The 19,865-nt window shown below is 45.7% G+C and overlaps 1 protein-coding gene across 1 annotated transcript in view; it reads right to left on the reverse strand.

Moving 5' to 3' along the window:
• Positions 1-19,865, reverse strand: part of cfap299 (cilia and flagella associated protein 299) — a 299,483-nt gene that overhangs the window by 274,951 nt on the left and 4,667 nt on the right. Inside the window, exon 2 of the mRNA XM_064972046.1 lies at positions 17,797-17,927. Within this exon, the coding sequence (XP_064828118.1) occupies positions 17,797-17,927 (131 nt within the window). The remainder of the gene's footprint in view (positions 1-17,796; positions 17,928-19,865) is intronic.

Below are 19,865 nucleotides of genomic sequence, written 5' to 3' on the forward strand. Positions count from 1 at the left end.
GAGGGTAGAGGCACACAGAGAGGGTGGAGGCACACAGAGAAGTCAGCCATGTTGTTGACGCGACAGCTGGACAAGTCAGCCATGTTGTTGACGCGACAGCTGGACAAGTCAGCCATGTTGTTGACGCGACAGCTGGACAAGTCAGCCATGTTGTTGACGCGACAGCTGGACAAGTCAGCCATGTTGTTGACGCGACAGCTGGACAAGTCAGCCATGTTGTTGACGCGACAGCTGGACAAGTCAGCCATGTTGTTGACGCGACAGCTGGACAAGTCAGCCATGTTGTTGACGCGACAGCTGGACAAGTCAGCCATGTTGTTGACGCGACAGCTGGACAAGTCAGCCATGTTGTTGACGCGACAGCTGGACAAGTCAGCCATGTTGTTGATGCAACAGCTGGCAATGTTAGTGCTGGCTCGCTCTCTAAAACACTAGTGTGATTGTGCATGAGCCCACTGCAGGTGGCACATAGCATCTAGGGGCTGTGTTTTCTCAGTGTGACCACAACAGCAGGTCAAGGGGTCGCATAGGATGGGCATCCAATCAGAAAACCAAACCACAGAGGGAGAGGAGAGGAAAGACCAATCAGTGAACAGGCAGTTTAAAGCAGATCAGCTAGCTAAAAGAGAACAAAGATCCTGTGGGTGTTGCTGTTTCGCTGATGTCTTGTCCAGGTGTTTTTCTAATGTCCAAATCCCTCATGGGAAAATGATTGGCAGACTCTTCATCCATTAAATAAGCCTGAAGCCACCTGGAGGAGAACCACCAGGCTGGAACTTACACATCCTACTCAAGCTGTTAGGCTACATGATGTTGTACTCCTTTATGCGATAACCTAATCCAAGCGAGTTTGGACAACGGATGTAGGGATGGGAATTAGAAATTATTTGACGATGCGAATAATATCATTATATTTTTTTCAGACATCGGGACAGTTGAAATACTTTTGTATGTACAGAATAGTGTATGTGGACAACACTTCAAATTAGTGGCTTCTGCTATTTCAGCCGCACCCGTTGCTGACAGGTGTATGAAATAGAGCACAGAGCCATGCAAACATTGGCAGTAGGCCTTACTGATTCACTCAGTGACACAGGGTAGTGGTAACACAGGGTAGTGGTAACACAGGCTAGTGGTAACACAGGGTAGTAGTAACACAGGGTAGTGGTAACACAGGCTAGTGGTAACACAGGGTAGTGGTAACACAGGGTAGTGGTAACACGGGGTAGTGGTAACACGGGGTAGTAGTAACACAGGGTAGTGGTAACACAGGCTAGTGGTAACACAGGGTAGTGGTAACACAGGGTAGTGGTGACACAGGGTAGTAGTAACACAGGGTAGTAGTAACACAGGCTAGTGGTAACACAGGCTAGTGGTAACACAGGCTAGTGGTAACACGGGGTAGTGGTAACACGGGGTAGTGGTAACACGGGGTAGTGGTAACACGGGGTAGTGGTGACACGGGGTAGTGGTAACACAGGGTAGTAGTAACACAGGGTAGTGGTAACACAGGCTAGTGGTAACACGGGGTAGTGGTAACACGGGGTAGTAGTAACACGGGGTAGTGGTAACACGGGGTAGTAGTGACACGGGGTAGTGGTAACACGGGGTAGTGGTAACACGGGGTAGTGGTGACACAGGGTAGTGGTAACACAGGGTAGTAGTAACACAGGGTAGTGGTAACACAGGCTAGTGGTAACACAGGGTAGTGGTAACACGGGGTAGTAGTAACACGGGGTAGTAGTAACACGGGGTAGTGGTAACACGGGGTAGTAGTGACACGGGGTAGTGGTAACACGGGGTAGTGGTAACACGGGGTAGTGGTGACACAGGGTAGTGGTGACACAGGGTAGTGGTGACACAGGGTAGTGGTGACACAGGGTAGTGGTGACACAGGGTAGTGGTAACACAGGGTAGTGGTAACACAGGGTAGTGGTATCACAGGGTAGTGGTATCACAGGGTAGTGGTATCACAGGGTAGTGGTATGTGGTAACAGGGTAGTGGTGACACAGGGTAGTAGTAACACAGGGTAGTGGTGACACAGGGTAGTCGTGACACAGGGTAGTGCACTATATAGGGAATAGGGCTCTGGTCAACAGTAGTGCACTATATAGGGAATAGGGCTCTGTTCAACAGTAGTGCACTATACAGGGAATAGGGCTCTGGTCTATCGTTGTACCACTATATAGGGAATAGGGCTCTGGTCTATCGTAGTACCACTATATAGGGAATAGGGCTCTGGTCTAAAGTAGTACCACTATATAGGGAATAGGGCTCTGGTCTATCGTAGTACCACTATATAGGGAATAGGGTTCTGGTCTAAAGTAGTGCACAACATAGGGAATAGGGCTCTGGTCTATCGTAGTACCACTATATAGGGAATAGGGCTCTGGTCTAAAGTAGTACCACTATATAGGGAATAGGGCTCTGGTCTATCGTAGTACCACTATATAGGGAATAGGGCCCTGGTCTAAAGTAGTACCACTATATACGGAATAGGGTTCTGGTCTAAAGTAGTGCACTATATAGGGAATAGGGCTCTGGTCTAAAGTAGTGCACTATAAGGGGAATAGGGCTCTGGTCTAAAGTAGTACCACTATATAGGGAATAGGGCTCTGGTCTATCGTAGTACCACTATATAGGGAATAGGGCCCTGGTCTAAAGTAGTACACTATATACGGAATAGGGTTCTGGTCTAAAGTAGTGCACTATATAGGGAATAGGGCTCTGGTCTAAAGTAGTGCACTATAAGGGGAATAGGGCTCTGGTCTAAAGTAGTACCACTATATACGGAATAGGGTTCTGGTCTAAAGTAGTGCACTATATAGGGAATAGGGCTCTGGTCTAAAGTAGTGCACTATACAGGGAATAGGGCTCTGGTCTAAAGTAGTGCACTATAAGGGGAATAGGGCTCTGGTCTAAAGTAGTGCACTATACAGGGAATAGGGCTATGGTCTAAAGTAGTGCACTATATAGGGAATAGGGCTCTGGTCTAAAGTAGTGCACTATATAGGGAATAGGGCTCTGGTCTAAAGTAGTGCACTATAAGGGGAATAGGGCTCTGGTCTAAAGTAGTACCACTATATACGGAATAGGGTTCTGGTCTAAAGTAGTGCACTATACAGGGAATAGGGCTCTGGTCTAAAGTAGTGCACTATACAGGGAATAGGGCTCTGGTCTAAAGTAGTGCACTATACAGGGAATAGGGCTCTGGTCTAAAGTAGTGCACTATACAGGGAATAGGGCAGACACACACAGACACACACAGACACCTTCCTACAGCTCTTCAACACTCTCCAAAGAGCCCTGAGATAAAACTAGAGGCTGCTGTGTGATCTGACGCGGATAAGGAGCGAGTGTGGTACAATAGCCTGATATTAAATCCCTCTCCAACAGTTCTCCAGATCTATGTCATGTATGTGATCCTGTTGGGGAAAGATGAAAGAGAGGGGGACTGATATCTCAGACAGTGGCTCTACTGTCTGCAGGTGTGAGGGGGGAGCTCCAATTTCCCTGGTGTCACTGTCTGATGGTCACACACACCTGCATGAAAACACACCCTATACCGAGACATAGCCTTTTGGATAAGCATCTAAGACTTCAATCAAATTCAACACCCAGCAAGTAAATGTTTGGATACCTAAAAGAAAAGTGTGTGTGTGTGTGTGTGTGTGTGTGTGTGTGTGTGTGTGTGTGTGTGTGTGTGTGTGTGTGTGTGTGTGTGTGTGTGTGTGTGTGTGTGTAAAAGAGGATTCTTATCGCGAGTCTGTATCAGCTTGTCATCAAACAAACCATAACCATGACGCTTTATCTAGGATTACCTCAGTAGCCGAGTGAAGATGTTGTCAGAAGTAGCCTGGGTTTATCTAGGACAGGGGTCCTTCCTACTACCAGTAGCCTGGGTTGGGGGTTTATCTAGGACAGGTCCTTCCTACTACCAGTAGCCTGGGTTTATCTAGGACAGGGGTCCTTCCTACTACCAGTAGCCTGGGTTTATCTAGGACAGGGGTCCTTCCTACTACCAGTAGCCTGGGTTCAGGGTTTATCTAGGACAGGGGTCCTTCCTACTACCAGTAGCCTGGGTTTATCTAGGACAGGGGTCCTTCCTACTACCAGTAGCCTGGGTTTATCTAGGACAGGGGTCCTTCCTACTACCAGTAGCCTGGGTTTATCTAGGACAGGGGTCCTTCCTACTACCAGTAGCCTGGGTTCGGGGTATATCTAGGACAGGTGTCCTTCCTACTACCAGTAGCCTGGGTTGGGGGTTTATCTAGGACAGGGGTCCTTACTACTACCAGTAGCCTGGGTTCGGGGTATATCTAGGACAGGTGTCCTTCCTACTACCAGTAGCCTGGGTTCAGGGTTTATCTAGGACAGGGGTCCTTCCTACTACCAGTAGCCTGGGTTCAGGGTTTATCTAGGACAGGTGTCCTTCCTACTACCAGTAGCCTGGGTTGGGGGTTTATCTAGGACAGGGGTCCTTCCTACTACCAGTAGCCTGGGTTCAGGGTTTATCTAGGACAGGGGTCCTATGAATAGCTCACCAAACAATTCCAAAAGTTCACTGAACAAAAATATAAAACGCAAAAGTGTTGGTCCAATGTTCCAGACGCACAAAAAGCTTATTTCTCTCAAATTTTGTGCACAGATTTGTTTACATCCCTGGTAGTGAGCATTTATCCTTTCCAAAGATAATCCATCCACCTGACAGGTGTGGCATTTCAAGAAGCTGATTAAAACAGCATAATCATTACACAGGTGCACCTTCTGCTTGGGGACAATAAAAGGACACTCTAAAATGTGCAGTATTGTCACACAACACAATGCCACAGATGTATCAAGTTTTGAGAGAGTGTACAACTGGCATGCTGACTGCAGGAATGTCTACCAGAACTATTGCCAGAGAATTGAACCTGCGGGATCGCCTGAGACCAGCCACCTGGACAGCTGATAAAACTGAGTTTGCACAACCAAAGAAGTTCTGCACAAACTGTTTCAGAGAACCTCATCTGTGTGGTCATCGTCCTCACCAGGGTCTTGACTTGACTGCAGTTCGACGTCGTAACCGACTTCAGCAGACATTTGCTCACCACGATGCTCACCGGCACGCTGGAGAAGTGTGCTCTTCAAGGATGAATCACGGTTCTAACTGGGCCTTGTGTGGGTGAGGTACATCACTCCGGGATGCTTGGACTTCTATGCAGAGTTGCAAAGAAAAAGCCATATCAGAGACTGGCCAATGAAAAGAAAAGATTAAGATGGGCAAAAGAACACAGACACTTGACCAAAGAACTCTGCCTAGAAGGCCAGCATCCCGGAGTCACCTCTTCACTGTTGATGTTGAGACTGGTGTTTTGTGGGGTACTATTTAATGAAGCTGCCAGTTGTGGACTTGTGAGGCGTCTGTTTCTCAAACTAGACACTCTAATGTACTTGTCCTCTTGCTCAGTTGTGCACATCATGAAGTGCTTTAAGAATATAGTTAAGGATAATATCACCTCTACCTTACTTGACACCCAAGACCCACTTCAATTTGCATACCGCCCCACAAATGTCGCAATTGCCATCACACAAGAGGAATACCTATGTAAGAATGCTGTTCATTGACTACAGCTCAGCATTCAACACCATAGTACCCTCCAAGCTCATCATTAAGCTTGAGGCCCTGGGTCTCAACCCCGCCCTGTGTAACTGGGTCCTGGACTTCCTGACGGGCCGCCCCCATGTGGTGAAGGTAGGAAACAACATCTCCACTTCACTGATCCTCAACACAGGGGCCCCACAAGGGTACATGATCAGCCCCCTCCTGTACTCCCTGTTCACCCATGACTGCGTGGCCATGCAAGCCTCCACCTCAATCATCAAGTTTGCAGATGACACAAGAGTGGTAGTTCTGATTACCAACAACAACGAGACGGCCTACAGGGAGGAGGTGAAGGTCCTGGTAGAGTGGTGCCAAGAAAATAACCTCTCCCTCAACGTCAACAAAAAGAAGGAGCTGATCGTGGACTTCAGGAGCACGCCCACTATCCACGTCGACGGGACTGCAGTGAAGGTGAAAAGCTTTAAGTTCCTCGGAGTACACATCACTGACAAACTGAAATGGTCCGTCCACACAGACAGTGTGCTGAAGAAGGCACCTTTTCAACCTCAGGAAGCTAAGGAAATTTGTCTTGGCCCCTAAGAGGTCAGTACGGTTACATCAAAGCTGAGAACAAGAGATTGAAAAACAGCTTCTGTCTCAAGGCCATCAGACAGCCATCACTAGCCGGACTCCACCAAGTACCCTGCCCTCAACTTAGTCACTGTCACTCGCCGGGTACCACCCGATTACTCAACCCTGCACCTTAGAGGCTGCTGCCTTAGGTACATAGACATGGAATCATTGGTCACTTAAATAATGGAACACCAGTCACTTGAACGATGTTTGCGTACTGTATTCTAGTCAATTCCACTTATATATTTCTTACTTAAATTCTTTTACTTTGAGATTTGTGTGTATTGTTGTGAATTGTAAGATTCTACTGCAATGTTAGAGTGAGGAACACAAGCATTTCGCTACACCCGCAATAACATCTGCTAAATACGTGACCAATAACATTTATTTTATTTGACATGTCACCCATTGAGCATGTTTGGGATGCTGTGGATCTACGTTTGTCAACATCCAACTTCGTTATATCTCCATGAACAAATATAATTTTGCCAGTGAAAAACAAAAACAAAATCTTAAACCAGGAAAATATATTTTTTTTTTGGGGGGGGGGGGGGGGGGGATCACTGATTTTATAGGCCCCCCTTACAGTTGTTTATGAACCATTATTTTACCAGGTATATTGACAGAAAACATAGTACACTACTTCCTCTAGGACCAGGGAAGAGTTGACAACAGAGAGAAAGTAGTGCACTAAGGACCAGGGAAGAGTTGACAACATAGTGCACTATTTTCTCTCTGAGGACCAGGGAAGAGTTGACAACACAGTGTACTACTTTCTCTATAAGGACCAGGGAAGAGTTGACAACATAGAGAGAAAGTAGCGCACTAAGGACCAGGGGAAGAGTTGACAACATAGTGCACTATTTTCTCTCTAAGGACCAGGGAAGAGTTGACAACACAGTGTACTACTTTCTCTCTAAGGACCAGGGAAGAGTTGACAACATAGTGTACTAGAGGAAGTAGTGCACTAAGGACCAGGGAAGAGTTGACAACATAGTGTCCTACTTCCTCTAGTACACTAAGGACCAGGGACGAGTTGACAACATAGTGTCCTACTTCCTCTAGTACACTAAGGACCAGGGAAGGGTTGACAACATAGTGCCCAACTTCCTCTAGTACACTAAGGACCAGGGAAGAGTTGACAACATAGTGCACTACTTCCTCTAGTACACTAAGGACCAGGGAAGAGTTGACAACATAGTGTCCTACTTCCTCTAGTACACTAAGGACCAGGGGAAAAGTTGACAACATAGTGCCCTACTTCCTCTAGTACACTAAGGACCAGGGAAGAGTTGACAACACAGTGTACTACTTCCTCTCTAAGGACCAGGGAAGAGTTGACAACATAGTGTCCTACTTCCTCTAGTACACTAAGGACCAGGGAAGAGTTGACAACATAGTGTCCTACTTCCTCTAGTACACTAAGGACCAGGGAAGAGTTGACAACATAGTGTCCTACTTCCTCTCTAAGGACCAGGGGAAGAGTTGACAACATAGTGTCCTACTTCCTCTAGTACACTAAGGACCAGGGAAGAGGTGACAACATAGTGCCCTACTTCCTCTAGTACACTAAGGACCAGGGGAAGAGTTGACAACATAGTACACAACTTCCTCTAGTACACTAAGGACCAGGGGAAGAGTTGACAACATAGAGAGAAAGTTGTGCACTAAGGACCAGGGGAAGAGTTGACAACATAGTACACAACTTCCTCTAGTACACTAAGGACCAGGGGAAGAGTTGACAACATAGAGAGAAAGTTGTGCACTAAGGACCAGGGGAAGAGTTGACAACATAGTACACAACTTCCTCTAGTACACTAAGGACCAGGGAATAGTTGACAACACAGAGAGAAAGTTGTGCACTAAGGACCAGGGGAAGAGTTGACAACATAGTACACTACTTCCTCTAGTACACTAAGGACCAGGGGAAGAGTTGACAACATAGTACACTACTTCCTCTAGTACACTAAGGACCAGGGAATAGTTGACAACATAGAGAGAAAGTTGTGCACTAAGGACCAGGGGAAGAGTTGACAACATAGTACACTACTTCCTCTAGTACACTAAAGACCAGGGGAAGAGTTGACAACATAGTACACTACTTCCTCTAGTACACTAAGGACCAGGGAATAGTTGACAACATAGAGAGAAAGTTGTGCACTAAGGACCAGGGGAAGAGTTGACAACATAGTACACTACTTCCTCTAGTACACTAAGGACCAGGGAATAGTTGACAACATAGTACAGTACTTCCTCTAGTACACTAAGGACCAGGGGAAGAGTTGACAACATAGTACACTACTTCCTCTAGTACACTAAGGACCAGGGAATAGTTGACAACATAGAGAGAAAGTTGTGCACTAAGGACCAGGGGAAGAGTTGACAACATAGTGCACTACTTCCTCTAGTACACTAAGGACCAGGGGATGAGTTGACAACATAGTGCACTACTTCCTCTAGTACACTAAGGACCAGAGAAAAGTTGACAACATAGTGTCCTACTTCCTCTAGTACACTGAGGACCAGGGAAGAGTTGACAACACAGTACTCTACTTTCTCTCTAAGGACCAGGGAAGAGTTGACAACAAAGTGCACTACTTTCTCTAGTACACTAAGGACCAGGGGAAGAGTTGACAACACAGTACTCTACTTTCTCTCTAAGGACCAGGGAAGAGTTGACAACAAAGTGCACTACTTTCTCTAGTACACTAAGGACCAGGGAAGAGTTGACAACATAGTGTCCTACTTCCTCTAGTACACTAAGGACCAGGGGAAGAGTTGACAACATAGTACACAACTTCCTCTAGTACACTAAGGACCAGGGGAAGAGTTGACAACATAGAGAGAAAGTTGTGCACTAAGGACCAGGGGAAGAGTTGACAACATAGTACACTACTTCCTTTAGTACACTAAGGACCAGGGGAAGAGTTGACAACATAGTACACTACTTCCTCTAGTACACTAAGGACCAGGGAATAGTTGACAACATAGAGAGAAAGTTGTGCACTAAGGACCAAGGGAAGAGTTGACAACATAGTACACTACTTCCTCTAGTACACTAAGGACCAGGGAATAGTTGACAACATAGAGAGAAAGTTGTGCACTAAGGACCAGGGGAAGAGTTGACAACATAGTGCACTACTTCCTCTAGTACACTAAGGACCAGGGGATGAGTTGACAACATAGTGCACTACATCCTCTAGTACACTAAGGACCAGGGAAGAGTTGACAACATAGTGTCCTACTTCCTCTAGTACACTAAGGACCAGGGAAGAGTTGACAACACAGTACTCTACTTTCTCTCTAAGGACCAGGGAAGTGTTGACAACAAAGTGCACTACTTTCTCTAGTACACTGAGGACTAGGGAAGAGTTGACAACACAGTACTCTACTTTCTCTCTAAGGACCAGGGAAGAGTTGACAACAAAGTGCACTACTTTCTCTAGTACACTAAGGACCAGGGAAGAGTTGACAACATAGTGTCCTACTTCCTCTAGTACACTAAGGACCAGGGAAGAGTTGACAACACAGTACTCTACTTTCTCTCTAAGGACCAGGGAAGAGTTGACAACAAAGTGCACTACTTTCTCTAGTACACTAAGGACCAGGGGAAGAGTTGACAACATAGTGTCCTACTTCCTCTAGTACACTAAGGACCAGGGAAGAGTTGACAACACAGTACTCTACTTTCTCTCTAAGGACCAGGGAAGAGTTGACAACAAAGTGCACTACTTTCTCTAGTACACTAAGGACCAGGGGAAGAGTTGACAACATAGTGCACTACTTCCTCTAGTACACTATGGACCAGGGAATAGTTGACAACACAGTACTCTACTTTCTCTAGTACACTAAGGACCAGGGGAAGAGTTGACAACATAGTACACTACTTCCTCTAGTACACTAAGGACCAGGGGAAGAGGTGACAACATAGTACACTACTTCCTCTAGTACACTAAGGACCAGGGGAAGAGTTGACAACATAGTACACTACTTCCTCTAGTACACTAAGGACCAGGGGAAGAGTTGACAACATAGTACACTACTTCCTCTAGTACACTAAGGACCAGGGAATAGTTGACAACATAGAGAGAAAGTTGTGCACTAAGGACCAGGGGAAGAGTTGACAACATAGTACACTACTTCCTCTAGTACACTAAGGACCAGGGAATAGTTGACAACACAGAAAGAAAGTTGTGCACTAAGAACCAGGGGAAGAGTTGACAACATAGTGCACTACTTCCTCTAGTACACTAAGGACCAGGGGATGAGTTGACAACATAGTGCACTACTTCCTCTAGTACACTAAGGACCAGAGAAGAGTTGACAACATAGTGTCCTACTTCCTCTAGTACACTGAGGACCAGGGAAGAGTTGACAACACAGTACTCTACTTTCTCTCTAAGGACCAGGGAAGAGTTGACAACAAAGTGCACTACTTTCTCTAGTACACTAAGGACCAGGGAAGAGTTGACAACAGTGTCCTACTTCCTCTAGTACACTAAGGACCAGGGAATAGTTGACAACATAGAGAGAAGGTTGTGCACTAAGGACCAGGGGAAGAGTTGACAACATAGAGAGAAAGTTGTGCACTAAGGACCAGGGGAAGAGTTGACAACATAGTACACAACTTCCTCTAGTACACTAAGGACCAGGGAATAGTTGACAACATAGAGAGAAGGTTGTGCACTAAGGACCAGGGGAAGAGTTGACAACATAGAGAGAAAGTTGTGCACTAAGGACCAGGGGAAGAGTTGACAACATAGTACACAACTTCCTCTAGTACACTAAGGACCAGGGAATAGTTGACAACATAGAGAGAAGGTTGTGCACTAAGGACCAGGGGAAGAGTTGACAACATAGAGAGAAAGTTGTGCACTAAGGACCAGGGGAAGAGTTGACAACATAGTACACAACTTCCTCTAGTACACTAAGGACCAGGGAATAGTTGACAACATAGAGAGAAAGTTGTGCACTAAGGACCAAGGGAAGAGTTGACAACATAGTACACTACTTCCTCTAGTACACTAAGGACCAGGGGAAGAGTTGACAACATAGTACAGTACTTCCTCTAGTACACTAAGGACCAGGGGAAGAGTTGACAACATAGTACACTACTTCCTCTAGTACACTAAGGACCAGGGAATAGTTGACAACATAGAGAGAAAGTTGTGCACTAAGGACCAGGGGAAGAGTTGACAACATAGTACACTACTTCCTCTAGTACACTAAGGACCAGGGAATAGTTGACAACATAGAGAGAAAGTTGTGCACTAAGGACCAGGGGAAGAGTTGACAACATAGTGCACTACTTCCTCTAGTACACTAAGGACCAGGGGATGAGTTGACAACATAGTGCACTACTTCCTCTAGTACACTAAGGACCAGAGAAGAGTTGACAACATAGTGTCCTACTTCCTCTAGTACACTGAGGACCAGGGAAGAGTTGACAACACAGTACTCTACTTTCTCTCTAAGGACCAGGGAAGAGTTGACAACAAAGTGCACTACTTTCTCTAGTACACTAAGGACCAGGGGAAGAGTTGACAACATAGTGCACTACTTTCTCTCTATGGACCAGGGAAGAGTTGACAACACCGTACTCTACTTTCTCTCTAAGGACCAGGGAAGAGTTGACAACAAAGTGCACTACTTTCTCTAGTACACTAAGGACCAGGGAAGAGTTGACAACATAGTGTCCTACTTCCTCTAGTACACTAAGGACCAGGGAAGAGTTGACAACACAGTACTCTACCTTCTCTCTAAGGACCAGGGAAGAGTTGACAACAAAGTGCACTACTTTCTCAGGTACACTAAGGACCAGGGGAAGAGTTGACAACATAGTGCACTACTTCCTCTAGTACACTATGGACCAGGGAATAGTTGACAACACAGTACTCTACTTTCTCTAGTACACTAAGGACCAGGGGAAGAGTTGACAACATAGTGAACTACTTCCTCTAGTACACTAAGAAGAGGAGTTGCAGGGGAGAGGAGAAAAGAAGAATGTGCCCACTTGAAAAGCTAGGGGAAAAATGAGTGGCTCACGACACGCACATTTTTTACAAATAGCTCTCATTCTAGAAAAGGTTGGAGACCCTTGATCTAGGATTAGTGACAATGTTATCAGGGGTAGCCTAGGAATTACAGCACAATATTTTCCTTGGTGACGAACGTCATTAATGGTGAACTTTTAGCCTAGATAGAGGGGCAAAGCCAGGTCACACCAGGGCACAGAGGGAATTGGCTGCATTAAAGCTACATCATCAAACGGCTAAATCAAGTATGAACATGTTTCAGTAAGTTCACCTGCTCTGGCAGAGCTTTAGATGGTTTCAGTTCATCTCTAGGGGAGTCTCCTCTAGCAGAGAGCTTTAGATGGTTTCAGTTCATCTCTAGGGGAGTCTCTTCTGGCAGAGAGCTTTAGATGGTTTCAGTTCATCTCTAGGGGAGTCTCCTCTAGCAGAGAGCTTTAGATGGTTTCAGTTCATCTCTAGGGGAGTCTCCTCTAACAGAGAGCTTTAGATGGTTTCAGTTCATCTCTAGGGGAGTCTCCTCTGGCAAAGAGCTTTAGATGGTTTCAGTTCATCTCTAGGGGAGTCTCCTCTAGCAGAGGGCTTTTGATGGTTTCAGTTCATCTCTAGGGGAGTCTCCTCTAGCAGAGAGCTTTAAATGGTTTCAGTTCATCTCCAGGGGAGTCTCCTCTAGCAGAGAGCTTTAGATGGTTTCAGTTCATCTCTAGGGGAGTCACCTCTAGCAGAGGGCTTTAGATGGTTTCAGTTCATCTCTAGGGGAGTCTCCTCTAGCAGAGGGCTTTAGATGGTTTCAGTTCATCTCTAGGGGAGTCTCTTCTAGCAAAGGGCTTTAGATGGTTTCAGTTCATCTCTAGGGGAGTCTCCTCTAGCAGAGCTTTAGATGGTTTCAGTTCATCTCTAGGGGAGTCTCCTCTAGCAGAGAGCTTTAGATGGTTTCAGTTCATCTCTAGGGGAGCCTCCTCTAGCAGAGAGCTTTAGATGGTTTCAGTTCATCTCTAGGGGAGTCTCCTCTAGCAGAGAGCTTTAGATGGTTTCAGTTCATCTCTAGGGGAGTCTCCTCTAGCAGAGAGCTTTAGATGGTTTCAGTTCATCTCTAGGGGAGTCTCCTCTGGCAGAGAGCTTTAGATGGTTTCAGTTCATCTCTAGGGGAGTCTCCTCTGGCAGAGAGCTTTAGATGGTTTCAGTTCATCTCTAGGGGATTCTCCTCTAGCAGAGAGCTTTAGATGGTTTCAGTTCATCTCTAGGGGAGGCTCCTCTAGCAGAGCTTTAGATGGTTTCAGTTCATCTCTAGGGGAGTCTCCTCTAGCAGAGGGCTTTAGATGGTTTCAGTTCATCTCTAGGGGAGTCTCCTCTAGCAGAGGGCTTTAGATGGTTTCAGTTCATCTCTAGGGGAGTCTCCTCTAGCAGAGGGCTTTAGATGGTTTCAGTTCATCTCTAGGGGAGTCTCTTCTAGCAAAGGGCTTTAGATGGTTTCAGTTCATCTCTAGGGGAGTCTCCTCTAGCAGAGCTTTAGATGGTTTCAGTTCATCTCTAGGGGAGTCTCCTCTAGCAGAGAGCTTTAGATGGTTTCAGTTCATCTCTAGGGGAGTCTCCTCTAGCAGAGAGCTTTAGATGGTTTCAGTTCATCTCTAGGGGAGTCTCCTCTGGCAGAGAGCTTTAGATGGTTTCAGTTCATCTCTAGGGGAGTCTCCTCTGGCAGAGAGCTTTAGATGGTTTCAGTTCATCTCTAGGGGAGTCTCCTCTAGCAGAGAGCTTTAGATGGTTTCAGTTCATCTCTAGGGGAGGCTCCTCTAGCAGAGCTTTAGATGGTTTCAGTTCATCTCTAGGGGAGTCTCCTCTAGCAGAGGGCTTTAGATGGTTTCAGTTCATCTCTAGGGGAGTCTCCTCTAGCAGAGAGCTTTAGATGGTTTCAGTTCATCTCCAGGGGAGTCTCCTCTAGCAGAGAGCTTTAGATGGTTTCAGTTCATCTCTAGGGGAGTCTCCTCTAGCAGAGCTTTAGATGGTTTCAGTTCATCTCTAGGGGAGTCTCCTCTAGCAGAGGGCTTTATATGGTTTCAGTTCATCTCTAGGGGAGTCTCCTCTAGCAGAGAGCTTTAGATGGTTTCAGTTCATCTCTAGGGGAGTCTCCTCTAGCAGAGAGCTTTAGATGGTTTCAGTTCATCTCCAGGGGAGTCTCCTCTAGCAGAGAGCTTTAGATGGTTTCAGTTCATCTCTAGGGGAGTCTCCTCTGGCAGAGAGCTTTAGATGGTTTCAGTTCATCTCCAGGGGAGTCTCCTCTAGCAGAGAGCTTTAGATGGTTTCAGTTCATCTCTAGGGGAGTCTCCTCTAGCAGAGAGCTTTAGATGGTTTCAGTTCATCTCTAGGGGAGTCTCCTCTGGCAGAGAGCTTTAGATGGTTTCAGTTCATCTCTAGGGGAGTCTCCTCTGGCAGAGAGCTTTAGATGGTTTCAGTTCATCTCTAGGGGAGGCTCCTCTAGCAGAGCTTTAGATGGTTTCAGTTCATCTCTAGGGGAGTCTCCTCTAGCAGAGGGCTTTAGATGGTTTCAGTTCATCTCCAGGGGAGTCTCCTCTAGCAGAGAGCTTTAGATGGTTTCAGTTCATCTCTAGGGGAGTCTCCTCTAGCAGAGCTTTAGATGGTTTCAGTTCATCTCTAGGGGAGTCTCCTCTAGCAGAGGGCTTTATATGGTTTCAGTTCATCTCTAGGGGAGTCTCCTCTAGCAGAGAGCTTTAGATGGTTTCAGTTCATCTCTAGGGGAGTCTCCTCTAGCAGAGAGCTTTAGATGGTTTCAGTTCATCTCCAGGGGAGTCTCCTCTAGCAGAGAGCTTTAGATGGTTTCAGTTCATCTCTAGGGGAGGCTCCTCTAGCAGAGAGCTTTAGATGGTTTCAGTTCATCTCTAGGGGAGTCTCCTCTAGCAGAGAGCTTTAGATGGTTTCAGTTCATCTCTAGGGGAGTCTCCTCGAGCAGAGAGCTTTAGATGGTTTCAGTTCATCTCTAGGGGAGTCTCCTCTAGCAGAGAGCTTTAGATGGTTTCAGTTCATCTCTAGGGGAGTCTCCTCTTGTCTAGTCCTACATCTGGAGTTTGTAAAAAGTCAGCAATAACAGATCTGGGACCAGGTTGTGTCTCCTATCACCAACCCAGATGAACAACCTGCACACTGCAATAGACATTAAAGATAAATATCATTTTGACTTAGATAACTACCGTCTACATTTTCAAATATTCTTGCCATTCCAAAGTTTTAGAATCCCTGACTAACTCTCAGCAGAGAACTTTAACTTCTCATCATATTCTTAATGTGTACCAGTCTGGTTTTAGACCAGGATATAGCACCGTTTCAGTTCCTACGCTTGTTTTTAATGTGTTATCATAAAAATCATTGTGCTGCAAAGACCTTTCCAAGGCCTTTGACACTGCAGAACATTAAGTTCTAATTCAAAAGTTGACCTAAATAGGCCTTGATCAGGCTTCTTATAAGTGGTTTGAGAATTATCTAACAGGATACACTGTGTGATTTCTTGATGGTGTTAAGTCTAGTTTCCCGGATATTACGAAAGGTGTACCACAGGGGTCAGCACTGGGACCGGTTCGATGGTGTTGAGTCTAGTTTCCTGGATATTATGAAAGGTGTACCACAGGGGTCAGCACTGGGACCATTTCTCTTTAATATTCATATGAATAATATTGGTCTATCTGTTAAAACTTGTCATTTTCATCTATGTGCAGACAATACTGTTATTTATGCCATTGCCCCAACTGTAGACCAGATGTTGTTAGAGCTGAATTCTGATTTTGTTACCTTACAGAAAGCCCTGGTTGGTTTAAAACTTGTACTTAATGTGGGCAAGACTAAATATATGTTGTTCTCTAGTTCTCACAAGAATGTTTCAGATGTCCTACATATGTATTAATTGTATGGTTCTCGAATTGATTGGGTTCCCACCTATAAATATTGGGGCATTTGGATTGACAAAGATTAAAGGTTTAAAAAACATACTGATGAGCTAGTTAAAAAGCTCCTATTTATAGTGGGCTTCTTTTTCAGAGATAGATCTTGTATCTTCCTAAACAGCAAGAAGCAGATAGTGCAGTCAACTTTCCTGCCAGTTCTTGACAATGGTGAAACCATTTTTACCAGAATGCCTTTCACTTCACAACAGGTAACAGTTTTAATGCGCAGTATAACAGTTTTAATCCAGGTAACAGTTTTAATCCTGTATCAAAAGGTTGGCTGGTCCTCATTAAAGTCCCGTAGATCAATTCACTATTCCCTTTGTGTTTACAAAACTCTACTACACAAGCTTCTGTCTTACCTAACTTCTTTGTTGAAAGTATAAAAACATAAGATACCTACTGCGTTCATAGGGTTGGTTAACTCGAGGTTCCTCGGGTCTCCACCAAATTAGGTCAATCCTAATTTAATAACCTGCTAGAACTCCGTGTGCCTTGATTCCCTGGTGTCGCTAGGGCAGTTTAGGAGACTAACGTTGAGAATGTTAAATGACAATTGCATTTGTTTTGATTAAATGTACAAATGTATTGTGGTGTTGAAATTCTCATTTTTGAATTTGTAACCTGTAGTTTTTATTCACATTTGATTGGAGTAATATCCCAGACGACATTCATCGAGATCGTGATCGCTGTAGATGTCGTATCAAGCTGAAATCATCACAACATTTTCCTTTCTACAATGAAGTCAGATCCAGCACAACACACTCACAAAGACAAAAGCCCAAACAGACTGTGCCTTCCCCTTGGGGAGCACTGTGGCCTTCCCCCGTGGCCACTAGTTGACAATCAGACAGTGCCTTCCTCTTGGAGAGCACTGTGGCCACTAGTTGACAGACAGTGCCTTCCCCTTAGAGACCACTGTGGCCCCTAATTGACAGACAGTGCCTTCCCCTTAGAGACCACTGTGGCCCCTAATTGACAGACAGTGCCTTCCCCTTAGAGACCACTGTGGCCCCTAATTGACAGTCAGACAGTGCCTTCCTCTTGGAGAGCACTGTGGCCATTAGTTGACAGTGCCTTCCTCTTGGAGAGCACTGTGGCCTTCCCCTTGGAGAGCACTGTGGCCTTCCCCTTGGAGAGCACTGTGGCTTTCCCCTTGGAGAGCACTGTGGCTTTCCCCTTGGAGAGCACTGTGGCTTTCCCCTTGGAGAGCACTGTGGCTTTCCCCTTGGAGAGCACTGTGGCCACTAGTTGACAGTGCCTTCCCCTTGGAGAGCACTGTTGCTTTCCCCTTGGAGAGCACTGTGGCCACTAGTTGACAGTGCCTTCCCCTTGGAGAGCACTGTTGCTTTCCCCTTGGAGAGCACTGTGGCCACTAGTTGACAGTGCCTTCCTCTTGGAGAGCACTGTGGCTTTCCCCTTGGAGAGCACTGTGGCTTTCCCCTTGGAGAGCACTGTGGCTTTCCCCTTGGAGAGCACTGTGGCTTTCCCCTTGGAGAGCACTGTGGCTTTCCCCTTGGAGAGCACTGTTGCTTTCCCCTTGGAGAGCACTGTGGCCCCTAATTGACAGATAGCTTCACTGTCTAACTGACTTACTTCTGCTGGCTCCTCTTGGAGAGCCTGGAGGCTTCTGCAGCTGCTTTCCTGGTCTCAAATTCCTCCCTCTTCAGGACCTCTCCGCTGCCCCTGTAGCCCAGCTCCACCAGCTGGCGAGCCAACTCCTCATCCTGGTGGAGCAATGAAAAGAGATCTGGTCAGACAGACAGGGAGGGGAAGGTGGATCCACTGACGAACCCCCCCACCACACACACACACACATAAAGGTAAGCACCCTGACTCCTCATCTTACAGGAGCAATGACTGGACATCTGCTCAGACAGACAGGGAGGGGGGGCACTAATAACCCCCACCACTATACACATATATAAACAGACACACACACGTTGAGCTTCTTTTTGATTGGAGGCTGGAGCAGACAATGCAAAACATAATGGACAGTCTGCTAAAGATGAATTGTAGATTTAAAAAATATTGTGTGTGTGTGTGTGTGCATAGCAGAGGTCGTAGGGTTAGGTTAAGGGAGGCAGCATGCTTGTGGTCAAATATGTGGTAAGGACATAGCTTGATATATACACATCACCATGACCAGTCATCTAAACAGAGCTATCCTTTCAAGTTCAACCCAACCCAGGCCTGTGGCTGGTTGGATCAAAGTTTGTGCCACATGTCATTCTACTACCCGAACTAAGCTAAGCCAAGCCCAGCCAGTCCTCACCCAGCCAGTCCTCACCCAGCCAGTCCTCAGGCCTCAACATCCAGTCAGGGAAAGTTTATATTTCTTTCACCCTTCACGTGGCAAACCATTCCAAGCAAATTAGTTCTATTGTTTCCAAAATAGCTTTATTTGGTCAGTGATGTGGCGTTCACTGTCTTAATCTGTTGTCATGTCAACGCTCATTGACTGAGTCCATTTGACTGTTCTGAGTTCCGCTATTCAAACTTGATTTGCTTGTTTTAAACAACTGGGATTACATTGCTGAATGGACTCAAACCCAAAATGTTTTCTAAATAAACTTCTGACTGGTTGTTGGGGTTTCCTGTTGGCATAGATGTTATAGGGCAAACCACAGCCATGTATTTAGAGTCGGGCCTATTTGTTTTTACATTTTGAATATCGTAATGCTAAAAACTCAATATACCATCTCTCTAAATACCTGACTCTGGGGGAAAAAAACCTAGTTAGATAGTCAAGTGTACATTTCTGAACAACCTAGGCCTAAATACTATCAAACATCAGAAGTCTGGTAAAGTGTCCATAGAAAAACCATTGGCAACAACACACTTTAATCAATACCTACATAAGTCATGACTGTGCAGGTTTAGCCTAGACCTGGGTTGACTGCAGTGTGTCCACACCTGAAAGTGAGGGAGGTGATAGAGTTTGATACTGTTTGCTTGTCCAGAGTTGATAACCAGGTGAGATACATGTTGTGTTCTACCCTCTGTGGACACAGGTGTTCCAGCATGACATGGCTATTCAGCTGAACGTTATGTAACTTCTCAGCAATAGTCAAAAGTCCCATCTACTGGTGAAGCTGTTAAACAAATAGCCCTTATAGGCGTAGAAGCTGAATTAATGACATCATATTCAATGCAGATACCACCCCCTTTGACAGGGCTGAAAATTAAATAAAGATTTTTTTAAATGAAAATGGGACAGTCAAAAATGTTCACGGATTAATACTGGTTTCAAATGTACCAGGCAGATAGCAAACAACTTGTATGGCGTCATGTGGGCGAGTGGTTTGCTGATGTCAATGTTGTGAACATGGTGGCAGTGGTTATGGTATGGGCATGCATAAGCTATGGACAACGAACACAACTGCATTCTAGCAATGCCAATTTGAATGCACAGAGATACCGTGACAAGATCCTGAGGCCCATTGTTGTGCCATTCATCTGCTGCCGTCACCTCAAGTTTCAGCATGATAATACACGGCCCCATGTCGCAAGGATATGTACACAATTCCTGGAAGCTGAAAATGTCCCAGTTCTTCCATGGCCTGCACATTCACCAGACATGTCACCCATTGAGCATGTTTGGGATGCTCTGGATCAACGTGTACGACAGTCTGTTCCAGTTCCCACCAATATCCAGAAACATC

This window comes from Oncorhynchus masou, chromosome 1 (assembly GCF_036934945.1).
Source record: "Oncorhynchus masou masou isolate Uvic2021 chromosome 1, UVic_Omas_1.1, whole genome shotgun sequence".
NCBI lineage: Eukaryota > Metazoa > Chordata > Actinopteri > Salmoniformes > Salmonidae > Oncorhynchus > Oncorhynchus masou.